Below are 24,795 nucleotides of genomic sequence, written 5' to 3' on the forward strand. Positions count from 1 at the left end.
ATAACTCAAGTGGCTCCCTCGGCAGAGGGGATGCTTTAGTGTTCCAATCCCTAGAGTCACTAGGATCAAAGTCCTTGAAACTTCTGGACCACAGAAAAGATTTTTCACATATTATGAGAAAATAAAGCAAGCAGCATGAGCTTGGCTTCATTTTTGGTTGGGCTTTAGATAGCACATTGTCTTTAAGATATGAGAACCCAAGCTGGGCAGCATCAGCATACCCAAGGATGGAAGCCAGAATAAGACTGACATCCCTTTTAGTGAACCACCTCCACGACTAAAAGACATCTAAAAGGGCTCCACGCCTTTCCAGTTCCCCTTTGAGGTGGCCAGCCCTCTTCTTGGAAAAACTCAAGTTGTTGTGTTTGCTTGGGCAGGAGAACAAATACGATTCTGAGAGAGAGAGAGAGAGAGAGAGAGAGAGAGAGAGAGAGAGAGAGAGAGAGAGAGAGAGAGAGAGAGAGAGAGAGAGAGAGAATTCTGAATGTGTGGGTCCAAAAAGAGGCAAAGGAGAGACAGGAATCTAAAGAGATGTGTTGGTATCAAAGAGATGAACATAGAAAAAGAAAGATAAAGCAAGTAAGAAAGGGAGATGGAGGAATGATTCAAATAGCCAGATGGATAGAAACAGAGTCTCATGATGTGCAGTGACTACTAAGAATGTGATGGGATTATTTAGGTAAGACAGAACCAAAGGAACAAAGCTGAGGGCTGTGGGCAGATGGAGAGGGAAAATGGGCCGACTGCAGAAAGACATGCAGGATCTCGGGCCAAGCGTTCTCGGGAGCAGCAGTGTCTCTCAGCACTGTGGTCATAACCTTTGGAATGAGGGTGTGAGCAAGTGCAACTCCCGTCCCCCTTCTCATTCCCTCCTCATTGTAGCGCTGCACTCTCCTCCTCTCATCTGGCTTCTCTCACGCCCTCAAGGCTTCAGATGAGGCCAAATTTGAAGTCCGTTCCAGGGAGTGTCCCTGTTCGTCTCACACTCCAGCCATAGGAGGAACAGCAGAAGAAGGAGAGAGACAGATTCCGCAGCCAAAGAACTTGGTGGATAGAGCAGAGCACCGTGGACAGTGAGTTGTTTGATTGTTTAAACCCCCAACTAGATGGAGCAATTGTGGGAGTGGGGAGAGAGGTTGGAAAGGGGCAAACTCGGTGGGTGCCTTTAGAATGGAGAAATCCCCTCCCAATTATCCATGAAATTCAAAGGACAGGAGACACCAAGAGGGGCAGAAGATAGAAACCTTAGAGAGATAGAGGGAGGTACTGTATGCATTGGGTTAGGACTAGTAGGAAATGTCCCTGAACTTATAATTTAGTTGACCCCCTCCATTCCCATGAGATCCCCAGATCCACGAGATTCCAATGAGGAAAGACACCCAGATTGGCGGAGGAGCTAAACAAGCCACAGCTATCAAAAAGGAAAGTAAGATTAGATATGACGGGTCCAGAGCATTTAGAATCTACAGTATAATATAAAAATTCCTCTGCTTTGGTGCATGAGTAATGAGAGGGAGAAGATGGCAGGCTGCCCAAGAACAGAACCTAAGAGAGAAATAGATGTTGGGGGAGAGATGAGAATAAAATGAGGAAGTTTGGGTCATCAGGGGAAACCAAATGAACGTCTGGCAAGACAGAGGGACTGGTTTCCAGCGTGTTCACCCTTGGAACTGAGATGCCATTGTGCTCCCCCACCCACCCACCCCAGCCCCCCACTGCCCTGAGCCTCATGATCTCTGCTCTGTGCGCTACCCCCTACCAGATATGCTGCCCTTGGGACCCAAGATCTGGCTGTTCCTCGCTGTGCTCACCATCTCCGCTGGTGAGTGCCTGTGTTTATTCTTTATTCTCACCTAGCCCCTCTCCCCAGGTGGAATGGAAGGAGGTTGATGGGGAATGGACAGAGAATTGCTTGCTATGAAGCTCTAGAATTGCTATGAAAGAAAAAAAACCGATTTTATGTCCAAGGAGAAAGGGCAGGAATTCAAATTGAGGGGTTCCGACGTGGAGAAAAGGTATCCCAAGAGATCTGAAGGGCAAGGGAAATGAAGATGCCCACAAGGGCATTAGCCGAAGATGTGCCACACACATAAATGCCCAAGTCAACCAATGCCTACACACACAGAAGCCACCTAATGAGAAACAGTACTCAAGTTAAACTCTGCAGGGAAATAGTCAGTATATATACAATCATGCCTCATGATTGCACCCACCCACCCACCCACACACACACTCACATTCATATCTACAAACGACACAGGCCACACCTACACACAAAAGGAAATCGATCTTTACAGATTCATGGACACTTCTTAGGAGATTGGCCACGGAAAGTCAACGACATACTTGAAAGCAGCCCTACTGTGTTATTTTTTTCTTGTTGCCTGATACAGAATGTAAGAAAATTGCGCCTCTCCTCGTTCAGTAGTGTAGGTGGGGGGAGGGCAGTGGGAATGGCAGGTCAGTGCACACCAGAAAGGCTGTGTGGCCTCTCCGTGAAGCACTTGGCTCTTTCAGGTCTGGAATGTGGGCACGAGGGGATCTGGGGCCAGGGCAGAACAGAGCCGGGCTTTGTTCTCAGGAACTTTTGGTCTTACTGTAATGTTTCCACTCCACCCAGGTTTGTGTGGAGCGCTAAAGATCGGAGTAAGGAGGCATTGACTTGTATAGGAGTAAAAACACAAAGCAAAGCTAGTTCCCCATCATTTCCTTTTTCGCGCCGGTTGTCTAGCTCTGGACTCATGCCCCCCTTTTCTGCTTCCTTTGACACAGAATGGATAACCCTGGGGGTCAATGGTCAGCGAGGCGGTAAGTGAACCCTTGTAGCTGGCTTCTGATGGGGTTCTTATTAGGCTATTGTGAGGGAAGGCTCAGTAGGAAAGAACCCATCATTGGCTGAGAGCCACACTGCCATCCCGTGGGACACAGCATTGGCCACACCAGTGTCCACAGCTCTGCTGTTGGAATTTGCTGTCAAGTCAGTTCTGACTCGAGGTGATCCCGTGTGCAGCGGGGTGCTGCATTCCCAACAGGAGGCTGTTTTCAACTGTGGGACCTTTCAGAAGCAGGTCATGAAGACGCTCGCTTCTCTCTTCCGATTTATCTTTGAGTTCAAACTGCCAAGCTTACAGCAAGCCAGTAAGCACTCAACTGTCTGCGCCACCAAATTAATAAAACCTTCTTGTCTTAAAAATATATATCTAGATATATAGAGATGACTAACATACCCTTTCAAGACCTCCTTTTCTGCCCATCTGTTGCTTCTACGCCCCCTCGGGACATCTCTTATCTCACTCACAAAATGCCCATTTATCTCTACGTTAAGGATTTTTCTATCCACGTAGCATAGAAGAAACTAAAATGTCAAGGCAGGGTCAGAAGTCCTCTCAGTACGGCAGTAGAATTGGGGGCACCCCTGTACTGCGCAGAAGCCAAAGGTTTTGGCTCTCAAAGGCCCGCTTGAGGACAACTCTGGCCACCAACTCCTCCCACTTTGAAGGCATTCAACATGGTTACAACGTACCTCATGCTCATCTCAACTGATCAGAGTTCGAGGACAGAGCACTGTGGTTTGTAATTCATTAATGGGCCGTAACATCAATTGAGGGGGTCACAAGGGACAGGTTATTTCATAGGTTAAAAAAGACTAACACAGAAAGATCAGAGTACATTGCAGGTACACCGCCATAGCGAAATACTATGTTATAAAATGGCTTAAGCATCCGACTCCTAGCAGGGAAGTTGGCAATGCAAACGCATGCAGAGGGCACAGGCTTGCAAACCCGACATTGCACAGTTGTGCTTGGAGCTGCCATGGGTCAAAATCGACTTTAGTGGTAACCAACAACAGCATCCTGGATCACCACATAGTATGTGTTCCTTCCTGAGAAGGCTCTGACATGGATGATAAAATATAGAAATAACAGCTTCCCCCCAACTCCCCTTTCTGGTTGGCAAAGATGTCTGATCTTCTGAGTTTCTGAGCCTAAATCACATTTTAGCACTTAGCAAAGCAAAACAAAAACATCATCTCTCCGCTGGTTGAGGTCCAGTCTGATTTAAGGTATTGGGATGCCTTCTAATAGAAATATTATAAGACCGGAAGAACGCATTTTCTTAAGGTTTCTTTTCAGAGGGTATTTGTGAATCCTGTTTATATGGCGATGGTGCTTAAAACGGTGGATGAACTGAAGCATAGGCAGTACACTGTCCTGAAATTTCTAGGGGACAGGTCAGCCACAGCATCTGACCTCCTGTCGAACTTGGCTTTACTTCTCTGTGTGCAGGACAGGAAAAGTAGCAGTTCTACTCTGATACACTCAGGTTACACCCTAGAGAGTCTTCACCCCTCTGGAACCATTCGAGTCAGTAAAACAAAAACAAACAAACACACACAACTCACTCAGAGATCCAATAGGTCAGGGTGGAATTGCTCCTGTGGGATTCCAAGACTGTAACTCTTTAGGAGAGTGGAAAGACCCAGTTGTTTTCAAATATCTGGTGGGATTAGAACAGCACTGAATGCTATCTATCAAAATTTTCTCTGAAAGAAAAAACTTACATAGAGGGTTAAAGAGAAAGAGATTCTTTGGTACCAGCTGATGAATTTCCATTTGGGAAAGAAAAAAGGGAGGGGATAGTGGTAAAGCCAGCGGGAGGAATTTCTATGAAAGGCTATATTTACATTTGACCTCTCCTACATTTATCAAAAACCCCAACCTACTTTATAAAAAATATTTATTCTATGGATTTAAATCTGGCATCCAGAACCTAAAGTTTTAACTACAGAAAGTCAAAGTTAACTACCATATGTGAATCTACTGACACCTAGTGGGCAATATGTGTGCAGTGTACACCGAAGGATAAACTATCAGTTAAATATTTAAATGCAAACATTGCTTTGTTACGTTGTTTTAAAGTGGAGACTTTCTTTTAAAAAAATCATTTTATTGGGGGCTCATACAGCTTTTATCACAATACATACATGAATCCATTGTGTCAAGCACACTTGTATATTTGTTGCCATCATCATTTTAAAAACATTTTCTTTCTACTTGAGCCCTTGGTATCAGCTCATTTTTCCCCATCCCTTCCCATCCCTCCCCCTCCCTCCATTCCTCCCTCACCCTTGATAATTTATAAATTATTATATTTTCATGGCTTACACTGTCCGGTGTCTAGTGGAGAGTTTCTTAATGATATGTTTTATTATTATTAGCAGCAGCTTCAGATACAGTTCTATTTATTTATATTAGTAGACTTTATCTTAAGACCTGGACCATTTTTTAAAATTCTTCCTGACTCTTCTTTTCAATGATTCAACTCTAAGGGACCCTCCCTTGGCATTAGCAGGAGGCCCTTTCTTCATTGGACCCCACACTGAGCACAGATGACCATCAACACCACTTTTGGTAAACTCTGTATGTAAGCAGGTCACAATAGTCACACCCAATTATATTAAAACCGTGATGTATTTTGTATAGAAATGGTTCATCTTCAATAAGTATTGTAAAAAAAGGTTATCACTCCATTGTATTTATTAGCAACCTATATGACTTTGGATAAATTATCTATCTTCCTGTTGCTATTTTATCATTTGGAGAATGTTGGCACAGGGGGTTAAACATTGGGCTGCTATCTTCAAGGTTGGTGGTTCAAATCCACAATCTGCTCCAAGGGAGAATTATGAAGCTGTTTACTCTGGTAAATGAAGCCCTAGGGAGCAGGACTACTCTGTCTGTCCTTGTAAGATTTTTATGAGATGGAATCTACTCAATGGCAGTGCATTTGAGATTTGGGGATGGTGGTGGTGAGAGAGTTATCATCTACCAAAATGAGGGTCTCATGAGCATTAAGAACCCTGGTGGTGTCATGGTTCGAAACCACTAGCTACTCTGCAGGACAGACAATGACACAGCTTTCTACCTCCATAAGGAGCTGCAGTCTTGGGAACCCACAGGGGCAGTTCTACCCTGTCCTCTAGGTTCTTAGGAGTCCGAATCGAGTGAATGACTGTGATGGGTAAACGAGCATGAAAGCCGTCCCTGGGTAGTACAACAGTGAAGCACTTGCCTCCTAGCTCAAAAGCTGGTGGTGAAAATGCATTTAGAGCAGCTCGGAATGCAGGACGAGCGGTCTGTGCTTCTGAAAGTTGACTGCCTTGAAAACCACCATGGATTGGAAATGACTCAACATCAACTGGCTTGTTTGTTTTGATGAGGATTTAATCCGTTAATATATGTAAAGTACTTTCAACAGCATCTAACACACACCCCAGACCAAATCAAAGCAAACAAAACTTTCCTGCTATGGAGTTGATTCTGACTCTTACTGACCCTGTAGGACAGAGTGGTACCCACTGACTCCTGTGCTGTGGGTTTCCAATACTGTGTTTTATGGGAGTTAGAAAGCCTTGTCTTTTTTTTTTTTTTAAAGCCTCATCTTTCACCCTTGGAGCAGCTGTTGGTTTAGAACTGCTGACCTTGAGATTCACAGCCCAATAACCACCAGGGCTTCTCATCTGACATGGTGTAACTCCAAATTAACTATTTGCATAACTATTGGTTAGCATAATGATAAAACATGTTTACTAACAATTACATCAGATTAGCTCCAATAATATAAAGAAAATCACCATTAATTGTCAAGTTCTCACGAGAGAAGAGAGCCTTGCACTTCTACAGTCTAATGCTTAGCCAAATTGAGAAAGAGAGCAACGTCTGCTGAATGGGAATGTGGTTTATTCAGTCCTCTAGATCCAGGAAGACACTGGAAGTCAAAGAAAAAGGATACTGTTTGCTAGGCTTGAATATCATCACGGAAGCAGAAAAGTCCAGGGTCTGGGTAACCGGGGAAAGAGCTGCGATTGGGAAAGCAAGGATTGGGAAGAACAATGGCAGGATACCTGCTAGGTATTGGGTGCTGTGCTAGACAGTGGACATCGCTGGGTGTGCAAAAGTGGAGGAGGATGTTCAGATTGTGTTCTCTGCTGCTCGTTTCAGATGATGTGACCCAAATGACTGTAGAATCATTCACAGAAGATCCAAGTAAGCATTTAAAACTCTCTCTCTCTTTTAAATTAGAAGGATTGGGGTTAGGGATGAAATCAATATAAAGAAAAATAAAAGTGGAAAAGAGGTTAGTGGACACTGTGAGGTCACACACCAACTCTGCAAACATGTCCAACCTTGTTATCTCATCCATGCCTTTCTGTGGTGCTGTTAGTTGCCTTCAAGGCAGTGCCTGACTTCTGGCCACTTATGCTGCCCAGACTTTTACCACACCCAGGATCAGTTGGGGATCCGAGCGTTGTGATTCCTGGGGTGTTAGAGGCTGATTTTTACAAATAGATAACCAGGCCTTTATTCCTAGTCTGTCTACGTCTGGAAGCACTACTGAAATCTGTGCATCATCATAGCAATAAGCAAGCCTTAACTGACAGACAGGCTGTGGCTGTGTATAAAATGCATTGACCACGTCTTGAACCTGAGTCATGATAGTGCCTTATATTTGCCCAGGAATCCACATTCTTTCATTTCAATTTTTGTTGTTGCTCTGCGGATCATCATCATAATCATTACCATCACTTTATTTTGCTTTCATTTTTGTTCATTCTTTTTTAATTAAATGTACGCTCAAATTATTTTATTTTAAATTATTATTTTTTTCTTGGTCATTTTATTGAGGAGCTCTTACAGCTCTTATCACAATCCATACATCCATTGTTTCAAGCACCTTTGTACCTATGTTTATGTGTACATCATTCTTTTCCAAACATTTTCTTTCTGCTTGAGCCCTTGGTATCAGCTCCTCATTTTTTCCCCCTCCCTCCCCAGCTTCCATTTTCTATTTGTGTTTTTCATTCTCTGTTTTGTATCTCTGCAGATCTGGTCAATGATCCTGCTACAGATGAAACAGGTGAGTTTTCCAGCCACTCTAAAGAAAAAGCATGATTCTTACTGCTATTCACCATATCGATTCCAGCTCTGTAATTAATCCTCTATTTTTCTCTCTGGGAAAGTGATCAATGGCTTGTGGGAGTGTTGTCAGCGGCAGTGGGATTAAAAGACAGAGGAACCTTCTAGCCCTCTAACGAGAGTGAACAAGTGGGTGGATTAATAACTAAAATAGGTCCAGGATAAGGTGGACTTTCAAAAATATCTGTCAATCAGACCACGATTCCGCAATAAATATTCACAATGACGTCAGTCAATTTTACTTTCTCTGGAATAACACACAAACCTAGCCACAGTCTCGATCCTTGTCCTGAATGTCTCCATTCCCCCCTTCCCTTCTCTGCCTCCCTCCTTTGCCCTCCCAATACAAAGTCCTCCTCACACCCGCTGTTTTGTGCCTTTCCAGTGCTGGCTGATATCGGACCTTCCACAGATGACCTGGGTGAGTTCAGATCTGGGGTCCTGGGGCCACCAGGGCCATGCTGGGCTTTCCCAGATCCCATACGGACGGCCGTGTTGTTGGTGAAGGATCTTAAAGGAAACAGGGTCACCGCTTACGTACGTGGCACATTCTGCCTACAGTTCGATTCAAAGCAACGAACATTTTGAGTTCTCAAATGCAGGTATTAGAGATACAAACTATTAAGACATGCTCTTTCTCTCTAAAATCCCAAGACTTTGGGTGGAATAAAGGGGAGACAAATACACACACACACACACACACACACACACATTTATACTTGGAAGATCAAGGAAACGTCTCTAAAATCTTGAAAGCATGGGACGAAGGTAGGCAGGCACCCAAGGAAAGGACAGGCTTTCCAACTAGAAAGAGAGTGTTCAAAGATGTGAAAGTAAATGAAGCTTGGCAGATCAGAAAACCAGATAGCAATGACTCTGATAGACATGATAAGGAACGAGTTGGGGGGGGGGGCATCTTATAAAAAGTCAAGAAAAGGTTTACACACTGGGAAAAGCCCTCTTTGATGTTCACCAGGAGTGAGAGGAAAAGAGGACAAATAGCCGACATGCTATTAGACATGTGTGACCTGGGTGAAGGGAAAGGAAATGTACAGGAAGAGGAGGTTGGTGCAATGAGACTGAGGCCAAGGGAGACACTGAAAGGTGCATCCAAGGCAGCAAACGTAACTGCGATTACACACAGTGCCCTCTGATAACTAATAATAAATATGTAAAATGTAAAAGCGGATTGAGTGTGGGTAGCAGGTAGGAGAGGTTTGGCAGAGGTATTTCTACATATGTGTTTTTGTTGGCTTGCGGAATGCCCATGTACACAGCAGAGCACAGAGGGAGTAAAGTTAGGGAAATTTAGCCATAATCAGACGCGAGGGGAATGAGTCGCTAGGCTTGGGGGTTTAGGACAGTCCCAGGGAAATCTAAGTCAATGGGCATAACGTAGTCCACAAGGACGATGCTCTAGTTCGTTCTTGCTTAGGTGAGTAAGACTGGGAATTCAAACACTTGTGGTTGGTGATCGCTCCCTCTCTGGAGCAAAGGGCAGTGAAGAAAACACCTTACATTTGTGCAAGTGGAACACGCTAACCCACAGCCCCCACTAGCCCGAGACCAGAAGAACTGGATGGCACCTGGCTACTACTACCTAAGCCTCTGAAGGGGATCACAATGTGAGGTCCTAGAGTCAAATATATAGAACGCAATGCAAAGTCATGAAAAAGACTTGACGTACTGATCTGATAAAGTCTGGTAGAATTCCTGAGGCTACGTACGACCCTCAGACACTATTCAAGTGGGAAACTGAACCCCGTCTCCCACTTTCAACCCAACGACAGACAGGCTTATACACTGGTGAGGAAGGTGCTTCTCAGAACAGTCAACATACAGCACCCAATGGCAGCATTTACCCCAAAACAAAGCTTAGAAAACAGGAAGGAGCAAGGGAGAAGGACGTATGGCATTGGCGAGCCCAGGGAAGAAGCTGGACGAGTGTCGGTGCCATGACGGGATTGGCATGGAACAAAAAGTGTATCAGTTATTGCACAGAAAAAATATTTTGTTCTATAAACTTTCACCCAAACCACAATAAAAAAACCAACCAAACACTGCTGTCAAGTCAATTCAGACTCACGGTGACCCTTTAAGACAGAGTAGAACTGGCCCTGTGGGCTTCTGAGACTAAATCTTTACAGGACTAGAAAGTCTCATTTTTCTACCGAGGAGCAGCTGGTTGGTTTGAACTGCTGATCTTGTGGTGAGCAGCCCAGCTGCCACCAGTGCTCCTCAAACCACAGTAAAATGTTTGTTGTCTTTGTTTTTTTTTTAAGGCAGTAACACAGGAAGTTGACGCTTGACTATAGAGTTCAGGCCAGATGCTTCAGCTTCAAATAACCAGATACCCGCAGGCATGTCATTTAGCGTGTGTATGCACGGGCTTGTGCAGGAGGGAGTTTCAAAAGGAAAATGAGATGACGAGATCATGGGATTTTTCCACGGACATTTTGAAACTCCCCTCGTAGGTCTGTGCATGCTTACTACGGGGGAGGACTACAGGCTTACAAAATAAAGACCTTGTATGAGGTATGCCACACACCTTTGCTCTTTAAGATTTGTTAAAAAGAAGACTTCCACATTGACAACAGCAAAGAGTAGGCGAACGTGAGAAAGTAGCAGAGCAGAGAAATGCTCCATAATTTTAACCAATATTTACTGGAAGTCTGTGATGTATCAGGTGCCAGAGATCGAAGGATGAAAAGAAACAAAGAAAAACTTACTTTCTCCCACTAGTTATCTTCTGCACAGTAGGGAAGCGAGCAGCTCACTTGATCCAGGAACTCAAAGTGTCACAAGCAAACGAAGTGGTGAAAGCTCAGAAAGAGGCTTCAACTATATTCAGCGGTGGAGGTTAAGAAAGGTCACATTTCCTGGAGGTCGTATGGGTTTCCTGGGAGACACGAATAAGGTAAAAAGAAGAGGGAAGACATTTTCAGGTGAAGAGAATAGGCTTAGGACAGACACGAGGTCAAGTGGAAAGGAGCTGATTTTAATCAGCTTTGTGAATTGGAAAGATCACTCCCAGTGGCAATGTCGAGGATGCATTTGACCTGGATGGGCCTTGAACCAGGAAAACTAGTGAAAAATGAATGCAGCAGTTCCAATAAGAGGTAGTGAGGATTGAGCATGGGCTGCAAAGAGAAAGGAATTATTGAGATGATACCCCGGGGGTGGCTATTGGGTCAATGTTTCTATTTGCTGAAAAATACCTTGAATTAGTGAAGGGAACAATGAGATGGAAGTTGTGCATCCAGTTTCAGATAGGGTCAATTTGAAGGAGCTTTGACAAATCCCAGAACTCTACCATTAAAGGGGAGTTGGATGTATAGGTCTGGAGTTGAGGAGCGATCTGGACTAGAAATATAGATTTGTGAATTCTCCCTGTAACAACCTGTAATTTACATTATGGGCTAGATGAGAGCACCGAGCATACTTCCTGGGGTCCCCTTACTGTTTCTATAGCAACCCTTGACTAGTGGATCCCTACCACACTCCCCTAAGCCCTCCTTGTCATAGTCTCCATGCTGAGAAATACGTTCATATTGACCTGGCCCCTAGCTGATGTTTGGCAATGGTTGTTCGTCTTTCACGAGTCTAGCTACTTTTATCAAAGAACCCTGGTGAAGTGTCTCATCTACAGAGAAGAATTTTTTTTCTCTTCTGAGAAGGAACTTCTACAGCAAAATAACCCTTTCTCTCTTAGCCCTAGGATAGACCTTTTTGGGTCATATGACTCTTTGCCTTAAAAAAAAATTAAATCTGAACCTTGCCCACAGCAATGATACTCACAGTACAGTTTTTTTTGGTTTGATTTGGTTTTTTCTTTTTTCAAGCCCTGGGGAAATAAAGTAAAAGAGTCGAATCAGATTTCCCACCCATCTCCTAAATCTCTTCAAGTTTGTGGCATTACAGGTTTTCTTTTAGAAATTGCCAAGAGAGTTGTTAACTCTTTATTCATAGAGAAACAAAGTGGGTCACAAATGAGGCAACCTGACAGATGCAGACGTTACTTCTGGAACCAGTACTAATGGAAAACAATTTCTGCCTTTCAGCCTCGTCCAATGATAAGAATGCCACTGCAGGTATGATGTTTCTTGCATGACTTTGTCGCGGGTTTCTTCCTGTGGTTTCCTATCTCTTTGTGCCCTCTGGGGATTTGGTACCTAGTCTACCTTGCTTCCAGTTCTTTTTGAGGAAGTCTGTCTATGGCCTCTCTCCTCCTTTTTCTTTATGAACAATGAAGCCTACAAGCTATGAGAAAGATAAAAACAATTGCTAGGATCACTGTTCCCTGGTTCTGAAGCAGTGTTCTTTCTGAGCTCCGCTTTATTTGATGACTAGTGAGTGGGGGAGTGAAGTCAATTAGTCAAAATTACTGCCCCAGTGTGCCGTCCATTCTGACTGGCGCTAGAGATGAACACCATTGCTACGGTGAAATAGCTAGTGATCGCGCTGAAAATTCCCATTCTTCAGAATGAGATTCTGAGCAATTCAACGCAGCATTTCCTATCGCCCCCTGGGTAAGCCTAGAAGGACTTTTTACAGTAGAACCTTCAAAGATGACTTATCACAGTCCTGCTTCCAGGTAGGGAAGCACCTGTGTTTCATTTTAATCAAATGCCTCTGGTTTTGCTTTGCTAAGCAGAGAACACATGCCTTAATTTATGCTGATTCTTTGCGGAGGCTGAAGTGCATCAACCCCCGCCCCACCTGCCCCATTTCACCATCGCTGCCCTCTTAATTCATCATTACGTGCCTCTCCTACTTGCACCTCCTTATTCTTTGTGTCGGGTTTCTTCAGAGTGCCGAGATGAGAAATTTCCTTGCACAAGACTCTACTCTGTTCACCGACCAGTCAAACAATGTATTAATAAGTTATGCTTCACCAGGTAAGGCTTCTCAAAAGGCCCGGAGAGCATCTTCTATGGTAATGTTGTCGTGCTGCTAACTATTTAATGAGCTCCTAGTAGAAAAGCGCAGTCTTCGATAGAACAAACGTTGCTAGCACGGCTCCTCTAGCTGCGCTGGAAGGTGCCGTTTGTAACCTGGAGCCTGGGTGGAGGTGGGCAGAGAAGAGGGCGACTAACATAGGAGATAAACGAAGGTGACGGCTGTGAGCGAGAGAGTGCTACACAGATTTTTTTTTAACAGAAGCTGAAGGAAAAGATATATGAAGGTAGCAAATAGTGGGAAGGAATAGTAAGTTCAGTTCTAAATCAGTGCATGAGCAAAATGTCACAAAGAGTAGTCATTTACCCAAATTTGATCCCCGCGCTCCTCCAGGTGGGGGGGATGTCCAAAATGCTCAAGGAAATACGGATTGGGGGAGGAGAGGGAGCAATAGGAGAGAGTGGGACATACAGGAGTTTTAAGACATCCTAAATCTAGAATAGTCCTTTCTCTTAGTGCCTTTTCTCTCTTCTCTTTATGATATTTGGACTGTGGCAGTGTGCGGCGCATGTACATCATCAACAATGAGATATGCTCCCGTCTTGTCTGTAAGGAACATGAAGTGATGAAAGGTAAGAGGGTGTCTGAGTGTTTAGTGGGGGAAGGGCAATCACGAGGAAGGGACATTTTGCGAGCAGATCGACTGCTTTGAAGGAGGAGCCAACAAGAAAGGATTCAAACTATTCTCGTAGGTTCCTTCAGCTTCTTTATTTCATTTACACCACACGAACAATCTAAGTAATACAGTATTCTTAAGATTCAAACACAACCTAAAGAACAATATCCTAGATCCTGTTCTAACTATATTGTTAACTCCGAACCTCTCCCATTTAGATAGCTTTTTGGAGCTATGGCTGTTTTGAGGATCAGTCATTGAGGTTGTAGGTGGAGAGGCCGAGCCATCCATTACAGCGAGTGGATTCATTTAACCAGCAGCCAGGTTCATGACTCTAAAGACAAAAAGAAAACCAACCCACCCTAATTAGGAGACAATAAGGTTTGTATAGATCCTATACATAATAATAAACGAAACAAATAGGACATTCAGAAACTGGTGACAATGCAAGCATAATCCAATTTCAGGCACCATTTACATTGCTTATTGTGAAATTTCAGCGCTAGGAGAGAAGACCTTTAGAGCCTCAAGCGTGTGGTTATAGAACATACACAGTGGGAACTCAGATACTGCTCATCTTCCCCATAACCAGCTCCAAATGATGACTGTGGTTGGTGAAGACACCACAGGCCCAGCCACTTCTGACTCAGCGGTCCGCTTAGCCCCGGGTTCCTGAGTAAGAGCTGTAGTTTCTTTCTTGCTGCTTTCCCCGCTTGGCTCTGGGCACACCACCTGCAAGAGCCCCTTGGGATTGCAGTTGAGTATTTGGAACTCGAGGCACTTTCACAACTGACCAATCAGTAACATCACGGGAAACAGAGAAAGTAATTGAAGTCGCCAAAGATTACATTTTACTTGGACTCACAATCAACCCCCATGGAGTTAGCAGTTCAGCCAAATGCTGTACTGCGGTGAGAAAAAAATCAGAAGAGCATCAAAGCCTTTGAATGATGGTGAAGAATAGGGAACATGCTATCAAGTCCCAGAAGAACAAACAAATCTGGGAAAAAATACAGCCAGAATGCTCCATAGAAAGGAAGACTAGGAGACCCCATCTTACATACTTTGGCCATGTTATGAAAAGAGACCAGTCCCTGAGAAGGACATCAGGCTTAGTAGAGAGCAAGAAAGAGGAAGGTGACTGACACAGCGGCGGCTGCCCTGAACTCAAGCACAGGAACGATTGTGAATTTGTCTTGGGCTCAGATGGTGTTTCAGTCCGATATGCAATAGCACCAAACAGCAACTTCCAAGTCTCTCAGGGACCTTCATGAGATCAATTATGTGTACACAGTAAATAGTTACACGGGTATTGATGACGACCTCATTTTTTCCTTTCATTGTCCCATGGTTAGACTCTTGGCCATCTGCTGTGTTTCAATTTCTGTGCTTGTTACTTTGCATACATTGTTTCCATTTAACACTCATAACTACACTATTGAGGTAGGTGTTTTAATGCTTATTTTACAGAATGGAATAGTGAGTTTCAAAAAAGTTAGGAAACTTTCTAGTAAGTGGTAAATGACGACTAAGATGCAGAACTTGGGTTCCAACCCAAATTTTGTTTCTCTTTGATCTTCTATACCCCCAAACTCTCAGAAGTCTGCTCCTTCCCTTAACACATGAGCTCTTGGCATCTTCCTGCATTCTCATCCCTTCATGTCTTGTGTCTCTTCTAGATGAACTTTGCCGACAGATGGCTGGCCTACCCCCAAGACGACTCCGTCGCTCCAACTATTTCCGACTTCCTCCTTGTGAACATTTGGATTTGCAGAGACCCAATGGTCTGTGATCAAGAAAGAGCTAAGAAGAAATTAATTGAGAGGGGGAAGAAATACATGCTCTAGCAAAGGGGATTTTTTTTTCTTGTCTAGATAACCACTGTCAGATAATCCAGAGACAATCGTATTAGTATTAATAATAGTTAACTCTTTCAAGACCAACTTATTTTCTGCTTTGAATTTTTTATCGAAACCATGTGTTTTCAGTAATGGAAAACAATTTAAATGAAATGAAGAAAAACATTCTTTGCTGTTATAGATATTCTTATACAAGTAATGGCATATATGTGTCCTGAGGGTGTCTCTGGTCCTGGGGCTGATGGGATGAAGTCTCTCTCTTTGGACACACAGTTTTACAGGCCTGCACCAGATGACAACAAACATTAAAAGTGGGATAACAGTTTCCCATTAAACCCTATAGACAAAAAATAGAGGCAGCCACTAGCTGTCCCATAGTTTATGAATGGGTTAAACTAGTTATTTTCTTATATTCAGCTTTTGCCTCCATTTCCTGATTTTTGACCTAAACTGGTAACATCTCATTTTCCAACATTTAAAAATATAGTCTACATTATTGCATGGTTTTGCTGCTTCCCAATTCCAAAGTCACCGTGACTAAACGATGACAAGATTGCTTACATACAAGCAGTTCACACACAGTTTCAGGCAAATATAAACTTTATATTAATAATCTTAACCTTTAAATCTGTGTGTGACAGAGTATAGGGTGAAAGAAACTACCATAGTCTATTTTAGCTAACCATAGAATGTCATTTATTTTCCTTCTCAAGAGTTCTCTGGACTAACTCTCCATTAAACTGCACGTTCCTCTTTGCTTTTATTGCAACTATTTTGCTGAATTGTCCATTCATTGCCTGGGATATTTATGAAAGGATCATGGAAATTTGGTAGGTCAAAGAAATTCTCCAGTAAAGCAAAGAAATGTACAATCTGACCAGCAAAATGTACTCCTCTAAAATCTGTGGTAGGGACTCAAGAGAGAGGACTGCTACAGAGCATGAACTTGGATCTATGAATCCTTATCCAAGTTTTCATCCAGTTGTCCGATCTGAAGGAGGGATTGGAAATCAGGTCCTATTTTTTTATTCATTTATGAGAGTACTTGGGTTAATCCACTTCCACAAAGCAAACGAGACAACTTGCAGTGACGCCATACCGTTAGGTTCGCGTTGATGCTGCTTTGTTTTTCATCCTCACGTATTACTAAAATTACTAGAGATCATCGTTCAGATAACTTCCGCAATAGCTGAATCTTCATCCTAAGAAAGGAAATCAGACTGGAATGTCAATAGTTAGGAAGAGGGTTTACTTAATCGTTGGCATGACATGATCCTGGCCCCAGCAGTAATCATGAAGTCTCAGATGAATCACATTGCAGTTTTACGCAGCAAAACTCATTAAGCCAAAAGCAAACCAGTTGCCAATGATTCAGCTCTGACTTAGAGAAACCCTTTAGGACAGAGTGGAACTGCTCTACTGGGTATCCCGCGCCGTACATCTTTGTGGAAGCAGACTGCCTCATCTTCCTTGGAGCAGCTGGTAGGTTTGGACGGCTGATAATTCCATGAATGGTCGAATGTGTAGTCTTTCTCCATTTTTAAAATGAGGTTCATTTTCGATAAGTTCTAGGTTTCATATAAGTCTGTGATCCTCTGGATCCAGTGCATTATTCATGTCTCTTGAAACCTAGCTGCAGTCTCCTTCCCAATGAATCTGTGTCTGCTGGATAAAGCGCAAAACTATGCTCTACTAGGAAGTGGCCCACAATGTAGTAGGAAAAACCAACAACCCACCAACAATGAAAATAAGTGACAAACTGTGCATTATTTTGCGAATAATTCAATAACTTTCTGTAAAAGCCAGTGTATGTCAAATAGGAGTTAACAAATGACGTATGACAGATTCCACTCAGTCGGGTTTGGATTCGTTTTCTATTGCTGAGAAATCTAGCTAAATGAAGAGCAGATTGTTGATGTTTAGGAACAATTTAGTTTATTGGGGTTTGGAAGTTGTTTAAGGAGAAATACTAGGAAAAGCAGGAAGCATGTACTGTCTGCTCTACATAGTCTCTAGAATGAAACGTATTCATATATAGATATATTAATGCATCTTATAGCCACTGTAGCGAAACCCCCTAGGGGCAGAGTTTAAGACTTGCTAGAGAATATTCCATGAGCTTGCTAGACCTACTACATATTGAATGGGAGGTGGCATTCTCACCAGACAACATTTCAATCCCAATATTGTTTGTAATGCTAATTAAATATTAAAAAAATTTTCCTCCCTATTTCTTCCCCAGGAGAGAGTGGTCTGTGATCTGATTATTTAGCCGTCTCCTCTCTTTTATGTTTACAAAGAAGGATTGAGGTTCTATTTTGCCTCATTTTGAAAGCCAACTGCCAATGTTTCTCCAATGATTGTACTCTGCTATTGTTTTATTGTTGTTGTTGCTTTGTTCTTCATGCCACAGCTTTACCTCGGGTTCTCTAACACTCCAACATTCTTCACTCTCCCTCCGCTGTGTCCTCCTTAGTCACCAGATTTCTTCTTCTTCTTTGCTCCTTTTAGCCCTGTGTTTTGCCATTGTCTGTTATTCTATCTTGGCCCACTACACTTTTGAATATATCAACCTATATTTTTCTATCCTTTCATTTCTCATTCATGTACAGTCTTACTTTTCTCTATAACTTTCTCCTAGGAGTGATGTCAGGCCCAAGTTCTAGGGGACTGGTTTTGATCCTGGTTCTTTTCTTTATGAATCAAATTCCATTTTCCTCTTTTTAACATTTTCATATAAAAATATATATTTGTTTTAATAAAATAACTCTGCCCTGTCACAGCCTTAGGGGCACTAGTTTTCTTTCTATGTTCCCTCCCATGTGAAGATTTGAAAATCTTTTACTATTTAAAATATTGATTTTATTCTGTTCCAGATGAACACAAATGACAATTTCACTGACATTTTAATTAAAAAAATTGTTTTCACCAAAATAATAGATCTTTAATGTTAGACTGACAGGAGACAGCAAAGCATGGTCAGGTCATTTTTGAGATTGAATGCTTTGTTCTGCCATGGAATCATTTATCCCAAGTTCCCTTAAAGATTCATCTGTATCATCAGCCCTTCCCAGATTGACTTGGTTCTGCTCTGAACCCTTTTCCATCTTTCATTCTTATGATAATAAAAAGTTCTCCTTTATCCTCAAGTGAACAGATGCTGGAATCCAAGTGTGCACCATATTCTCAACATGGAGTTAGTTACACACACACTTTCACTTAGCGTTCTTTTGATTCAGAGGTAGGTATGTAAACCCCAGTTGGTCTCCCCACTTCTGGGCCGTCCTTTTGGTGAGGTCAACCAGCATATCTTGCTAACCACAAGCTCCTTCTTACTCTCTTTGGTTCAATGTTTGTTGCAAAAGTTGGATGCTTAACCAAAAACTTCACACCTAGTCAGAAGGCACCAGTCACTTGCTACTTCTAAGCTTCTGCTTCCTTCTGTCCTGAAGCAGCTATAACATTGTAAAAGATGAAGGTAATATGAGAGAGAAAAAGAAGACAGAAGAACACCAGACAAAGGGGCTAAGGAACTGGAATAGTAATGATGAGTTCACACGAGGGCAGGGGAACCAGAAGGCTGGAGGATGGGAGAAGGGAATTCAGAACGGGTGAAGGGATCTTGACAATTCTGAATGTATAGGGTAGAAAGAAGGGCATCAGAAGCAAAGAGGAGGCTCAGCACTGTTCTGATCACTTTGTCGCTACTTACACAATGAGGCTGTGATGTGCCTTAAAATGTAACATTCCAAAAAAAAAAAAATGGAGGTTCTTGTGCCTTTTCCATTTCACCAGGCATCTATCAGGGAAAGTGACTTGTTGCGGTTTCCCTGTGGTAGAGTATGGAGGGGCAGGTGGACACTTTTTTTTTTTTTTAATTTTAGAAACCAGTCAAGAAGAACCAGAAACAGCACTCAGACACCAACTTCTGGGCAGAACTCAAGATGGAAAAGGCAAATGTTTATATAAATAGAGACGCAGGGCCCATAACTTCCTGTTGACAAATCAAACCTCATTTCACCTCAAACCCTCACTTTTTGAAATAGCTGACACTTTTTTTCGATCTGTCTAATCACACTGAGTAAGGTTCTAGCTTTTTTGTTTTCTTTCTGGATTTTTTAGGCTGTCTCATTCTTCACTCTCTGACCTTTTCTCCCTCGTCTTCTCCCTTTTCTTTTGAGTGCTTACCTCAACTCTTCCGTACAGTTTTATGGCAATCAGAACTCAAAAAAGTCACTGCCATTGAGTTGATGCAGACTCATGGTGACACTCTAGGCCAGGATTAAACTGCCCCTGTGAGTTTCCAATACTGTAACGCCTTACAGGAGGAGAAAGCCCCATCTTTCTCCCACAGAGTGAGTGGGAGTTTCAAACTGCTGACTCTAGGATTACTGCCGAATGTGTAACCACCATGTCATCATCACCACTCCTTGTTCTCTGGCATACATTATGAAATTGATATCAAAACTATAAAAATTTAATTCTGCATGATCTCCTTAGTATTTATGTGATGGACTCTTCAACTGCCACACCCAAATACACCTCCCTCCCCCAGTAGATGAGCCTGAACAAGTATAAGAAAATCCTTTATGGGAAAATAACCGGAGTTATAGCTAAAGAATTGATGAATATTAAAGACTCAATTGATATCTGGAAGATCAATTGTGATCTAGGACATCATTACTTATACTGGTTCTTAATATGTTGCTCTGCTTGAAACAATAAAATACAAGGAATGATAATTAAAGATAATAAAAACTAAACAGAAAAACCTGTCTTCTATTTGTATAAAATATATTCTTTCATCCTGAAATTGTATGCAATGTACGTGTGGAAAGGAGGGAAATAAAATTATATCAATTCAAAAAAGCTTATGTATTGCAACACCAAAATCAATAACCATTGAAAGCAAAAATTATTTTAAAATTTTTCATCTGCAATCATGAGTGACAGATCCTTAATTAGGCGAAACTAGTTTGTTGGGAAGTAATCTGTAGCTTGGTGAAAAAGACAGTGCTTTTCATGCTAGGAATCATTCCTTGTCATGCTTCAGCAAAAACAAGGCTAGGAAGAGCTGACAGTATGTAACAATTCATTAATTTGTATCTTTGTTGGCCTCATTCTCACAAAAGTTCAAGTACTCATAAGAATGTCAATATGTACTAGCTATTATTAACGAAGTCCTGGGAGTGCTGTGGGTTAGGCATTGAACTGGTAACCACAAGGTTGGTAGTTCAAAGCTACTCTAAGGTAGAAACGAGGCTGTCTGTTCTCATACAGATTTTTAGCCTCAAAATCTATATAAAGTTGGAATTGACTAGATAGCAGTGTAGTTTGGGTTTGAATTAATCGAGGGGCATGATGCAGAGTTTACAACTCAGAAGGAGTCTGAGAATGGTCGTATAACTTAAAGAATGTAGTCAATGTCACTTAATGAGGCAGGTAAAACTGTTGAGTTGGCATGTGCTTTGCTGTGTATATTCTGAAACATAGCAACAAATAAAGTTTTTTTTAAAAAAAAAGGTTGGAAATAGTAAATGTTATGTTTACTACATTACTATCTACCACTTGTCTGTCAGTTTACCGTCCAGTGGTGGCTTGCATGATGCTGTGCCGTATCATCAGGGTTACGTGGTGAATAGGTTTCAATGGAACTTCCAGTTGAAGGACCGACTACAAGACTGTCACCTCTGAAGGATTAGACTCTTTGGAAACACAGAGGAAGGACAGGAGTTGGAAAATATTGCCTTGATGATAGAGATGAAGCTGTAGGGCATATGATAGAATTTGGCAGGACCAATAACTTCTTTGTCACGAATACCATTTTAAACAATCTAAATGTCTACGGTGTACATGGACCTCAGCAGATGGGATACACAGAAATCAAATGGTCTTCATCTGTGGGAATAGATGATTAAGAAGTTAATATCATCGGCCAAAACACCGCTAAGGGCCAACTGTGGAACAGACCATTAATTGCTCATATGTAAATTCGGATCAAAACTAAAACAGGGCTACAAGAGCCAAAGCCCAACCTTGAGTTTATCCTCCCTGAGTTTAGAGACGATATCAAGAATGGATTTGACAGAAAACCTGAGGAATGATGGGCCGACATCAAGAACATCATATAGGAACAAGCAAAAGGTCACTAAAAAGACAAGAAAGAAAGAAGAGAAAGGAAGAAAACTGAACGTTAAGGAGGGGATAGCAGCCATTCAGAAAGCAGAGAGCACAGATGTTAGGAAAGATTTTGATTTTGAAACTTGTCCTTGAACATAAAGTAGTGAAGTCACTAGGGAAACAATAAAAAATGATTAAGTAAAATAGTTGAATTGTAGGTGGCGTGGCAGCACCTGCTGCTGTCACCACCTGTGGTGCTCCTTTGCCCATACCTCCCTAGCCTGGGCAATCTCTCCACCTGGCACTCTGTAGCAAGCAGTGTCAGTTTCCTATCAGAGTGTGAAGTTATGGCGGCAAGGTTCAGTGTGCAGACACTGGCCGGATAGTGCACAACTAGCGATCAGAAAGTCCAGAGTGTGGCTGCTAGCTGGAGATCCAGGGGAGGTCAGAGATCAGGAGATGCTGGAGATGCTGGAGCAGGCCGGAGATTCGTAGCAGAGCTCATGTTGTCTCTTGGCTGTGCATACTGAGCTAAGTCAGGTTCCGAGGACAACCTCAGCTGCTGGCAGCAAGGTGGTCAGAATGGCCGTCCTCCCAACCCCTTCTAACTCCAAACATCAGAATTACAACCCTGAGGTACGGGGAGAGGAGGAGGGGAGAAAGGAGAGAAGAGGGGAACTGATGGAATCGACAACTATAAAATTCCACTCCAGGGGAGTGTACAACAGAATTGTGTGTGAATGGATACAGTGGATGGTATGAGACATGGCAAAAATAAATAAATGAATAAATAAGGATTCCTGGGGGTAGGATCTGGGAGGGAGGGGATAAAGGGGAGCTGTTATCAAGGAGTTCAAGAAGAAAGAAAATGTTTTGAAACTGATTGTTAGCAATTGTACAATATTGCTTGATGTGATTGAACTATAGAATGTTATGATATCTGAAAGAGCTCCCAATAAAATGATTAAAAAATAAAAAAGGGTGTGAGGGCAGAGCCCACACTGTGACTTCACTGGAGGCTCTGTGGGCTGAACCTTGAGCAGGCAGGGTGGCCTCACCTATCATCTCTCTGGCCTCTCCTCATTCTTCTTTAAAAAAAAAAAAAAGGTGGCTCTCTGCTCCTCCTCGTGCGACAGACAGCCGCCTCTCCCGTTCCCGTGCAATCCTAGCCGCATCCCCGAGACATGATGGTGAAGGTCAGAGTGAACGGATTGGGCCACATCGGGCGCCTGGTCACCAGGGCTTCTTTCCTTTCTGGCAAAGTGGAGATTGTTGCCATCAATGACCCCTTCATTGATCTGAACTACATGGTCTACATGTTCCAGTATGATTCCACTCACGGCAAGTTCAACAGCACCGTCAAGGCTGAGAATGGGAAGCTTGTCGTCAATGGGAAGGCCATCTCCATCTTCCAGGAGCGAGATCCCGCCAACATCAAGTGGGGTGAGGCCGGTGCCGAGTATGTCGTGGAGTCCACCGGTGTCTTCACCACCATGGAGAAGGCCGGGGCTCACCTGAAGGGCGGTGCCAAAAGGGTGATCATCTCTGCCCCTTCTGCCGATGCCCCCATGTTTGTGATGGGTGTGAACCATGAGAAGTACGATAACTCCCTCAAGATTGTCAGCAATGCCTCCTGCACCACCAACTGCTTAGCCCCCCTGGCCAAGGTCATCCATGACAATTTTGGCATCGTGGAAGGTCTCATGACCACAGTCCACGCCATCATTGCCACTCAAAAGACCGTGGATGGCCCCTCTGGGAAACTCTGGCGTGAAGGCCGTGGGGCTGCCCAGAACATCATTCCTGCATCTACTGGCGCTGCCAAGGCTGTGGGCAAGGTTATCCCTGAGCTGAATGGGAAACTGACTGGCATGGCCTTCCGTGTCCCCACCCCCAATTTGTCCGTTGTGGATCTCACCTGCCGTCTGGAGAAAGCTGCCAAGTACGATGACATCAAGAAGGTGGTGAAGCAGGCGTCTGATGGTCCCCTAAAGGGCATCCTGGGCTACACCGAGGACCAGGTTGTCTCCAGTGACTTCAACAGTGACCCCCACTCTTCCACCTTTGATGCTGGGGCTGGCATTGCCCTCAACGACCACTTTGTCAAGCGCATTTCCTGGTATGACAATGAATTTGGCTACAGCAACAGGGTGGTGGACCTCATGGTCCACATGGCCTCCAAGGAGTAAGAGCCCCTGGACCAGCAGCCCAGCAACAGCACTGGAGGAAGAGAAGCTCTCAGTTGCTGGGGAGTCTTTGCCCCCAATTCAATCCCTTAACATACTGAGAATATAACATCGGAACCTCCTGAAGGAAGGGGAGGGGCTTAGAGAGCCCGACCTTGTTATGCACCATCAATAAAGTACACTGTACCTAAAAAAAAAAAAAGGTGAATTGTAACAGAAAATTTCAAAGGGCATTTCAAGAAGGCAAAATAAAATATCATAATGACATATGCACAGACTTGGAGTTAGAAAACCAAAGAGGAAGACACTGTCAGCATATCTCACGCTAAAAGAACTAAAGGGAAAATTCAAGCCTCAAAATATTAAACAATGGTGTTAGGCAGGGTTCTCTAGAGTGACATAACCAGGACACTTATGATTATATATGTGGATAGATTTATTTAATTTTTTTCATTTTATTGGGGGCTCATACAGCTCTTATCATAATCCATATATCCATGCATTTCCCCCCCCCCACCACACACACACTCCTCTACCTTCCCTCCCTCCCTCATGAACCCTGGGTAATTTATAAATTGTTATTATTTTATCATGTCTTTCACTGAGCAGTGTCTCCCATTATCCACTTTTCTGTTGTCTGTCCCCCCAGAAGGGGGTTATATGTAGATCATTGTGATCGGTTATCCCTTTCTCATCCACCTTTCCCTTACCCTCCTGGTATTGCTACTCGCATTGTTGGTCCTGAGGGGTTTATCTGTCCCAGATTCCCTGTGTTTCCAGCTCTTATCTGTACCTATCTTATCTTATCTGTCAGCCTGATTTGTAAAGTAGAATTGGGTTCATTATAGTGGGGGGGGGTAAACATTAAAGAATTAGAGGAAAGTTGTATGTTTCATCAATGCTATACTGCACCCTGACTGGCTCATCTCCTCTCCATGACCCTTCTGAAAGAGGATGTCCAATTGCCTACAGATGGGCTTTGGGTCTACACTCTGCGCTCCCCCTCATTCACATTGATATGATTATTTTGTTCTAGGTCTTTGATGCCTGATCCCTGATCCTATTGACACCTCATGATC

General features: G+C 43.1%; 2 protein-coding genes across 2 annotated transcripts; both read left to right on the forward strand.

The window, feature by feature from the left end:
- Positions 1 to 877: 877 nt before the first annotated feature.
- MFAP5 (microfibril associated protein 5) lies at positions 878 to 17,853 on the forward strand. Its single transcript, XM_075552094.1, has 10 exons — positions 878 to 1,073; positions 1,763 to 1,822; positions 2,773 to 2,808; positions 7,002 to 7,046; positions 7,885 to 7,917; positions 8,362 to 8,397; positions 12,038 to 12,067; positions 12,787 to 12,874; positions 13,434 to 13,507; positions 15,231 to 17,853. The coding sequence occupies exons 2-10, from the start codon at positions 1,765 to 1,767 to the stop codon at positions 15,341 to 15,343; spliced, it is 513 nt and encodes a 170-aa protein (XP_075408209.1). The 5' UTR covers positions 878 to 1,073; positions 1,763 to 1,764; the 3' UTR covers positions 15,344 to 17,853.
- Positions 17,854 to 22,643: 4,790 nt separating this feature from the next.
- On the forward strand, positions 22,644 to 23,733 carry LOC142451199 (glyceraldehyde-3-phosphate dehydrogenase-like). Its single transcript, XM_075553111.1, has one exon. It carries the CDS (start codon positions 22,715 to 22,717, stop codon positions 23,717 to 23,719), a length of 1,005 nt encoding a protein of 334 aa, XP_075409226.1. The 5' UTR covers positions 22,644 to 22,714; the 3' UTR covers positions 23,720 to 23,733.
- Positions 23,734 to 24,795: the final 1,062 nt, after the last annotated feature.

The sequence above is a fragment of the Tenrec ecaudatus genome, chromosome 6 (genome assembly GCF_050624435.1).
Source record: "Tenrec ecaudatus isolate mTenEca1 chromosome 6, mTenEca1.hap1, whole genome shotgun sequence".
Lineage (NCBI taxonomy): Eukaryota > Metazoa > Chordata > Mammalia > Afrosoricida > Tenrecidae > Tenrec > Tenrec ecaudatus.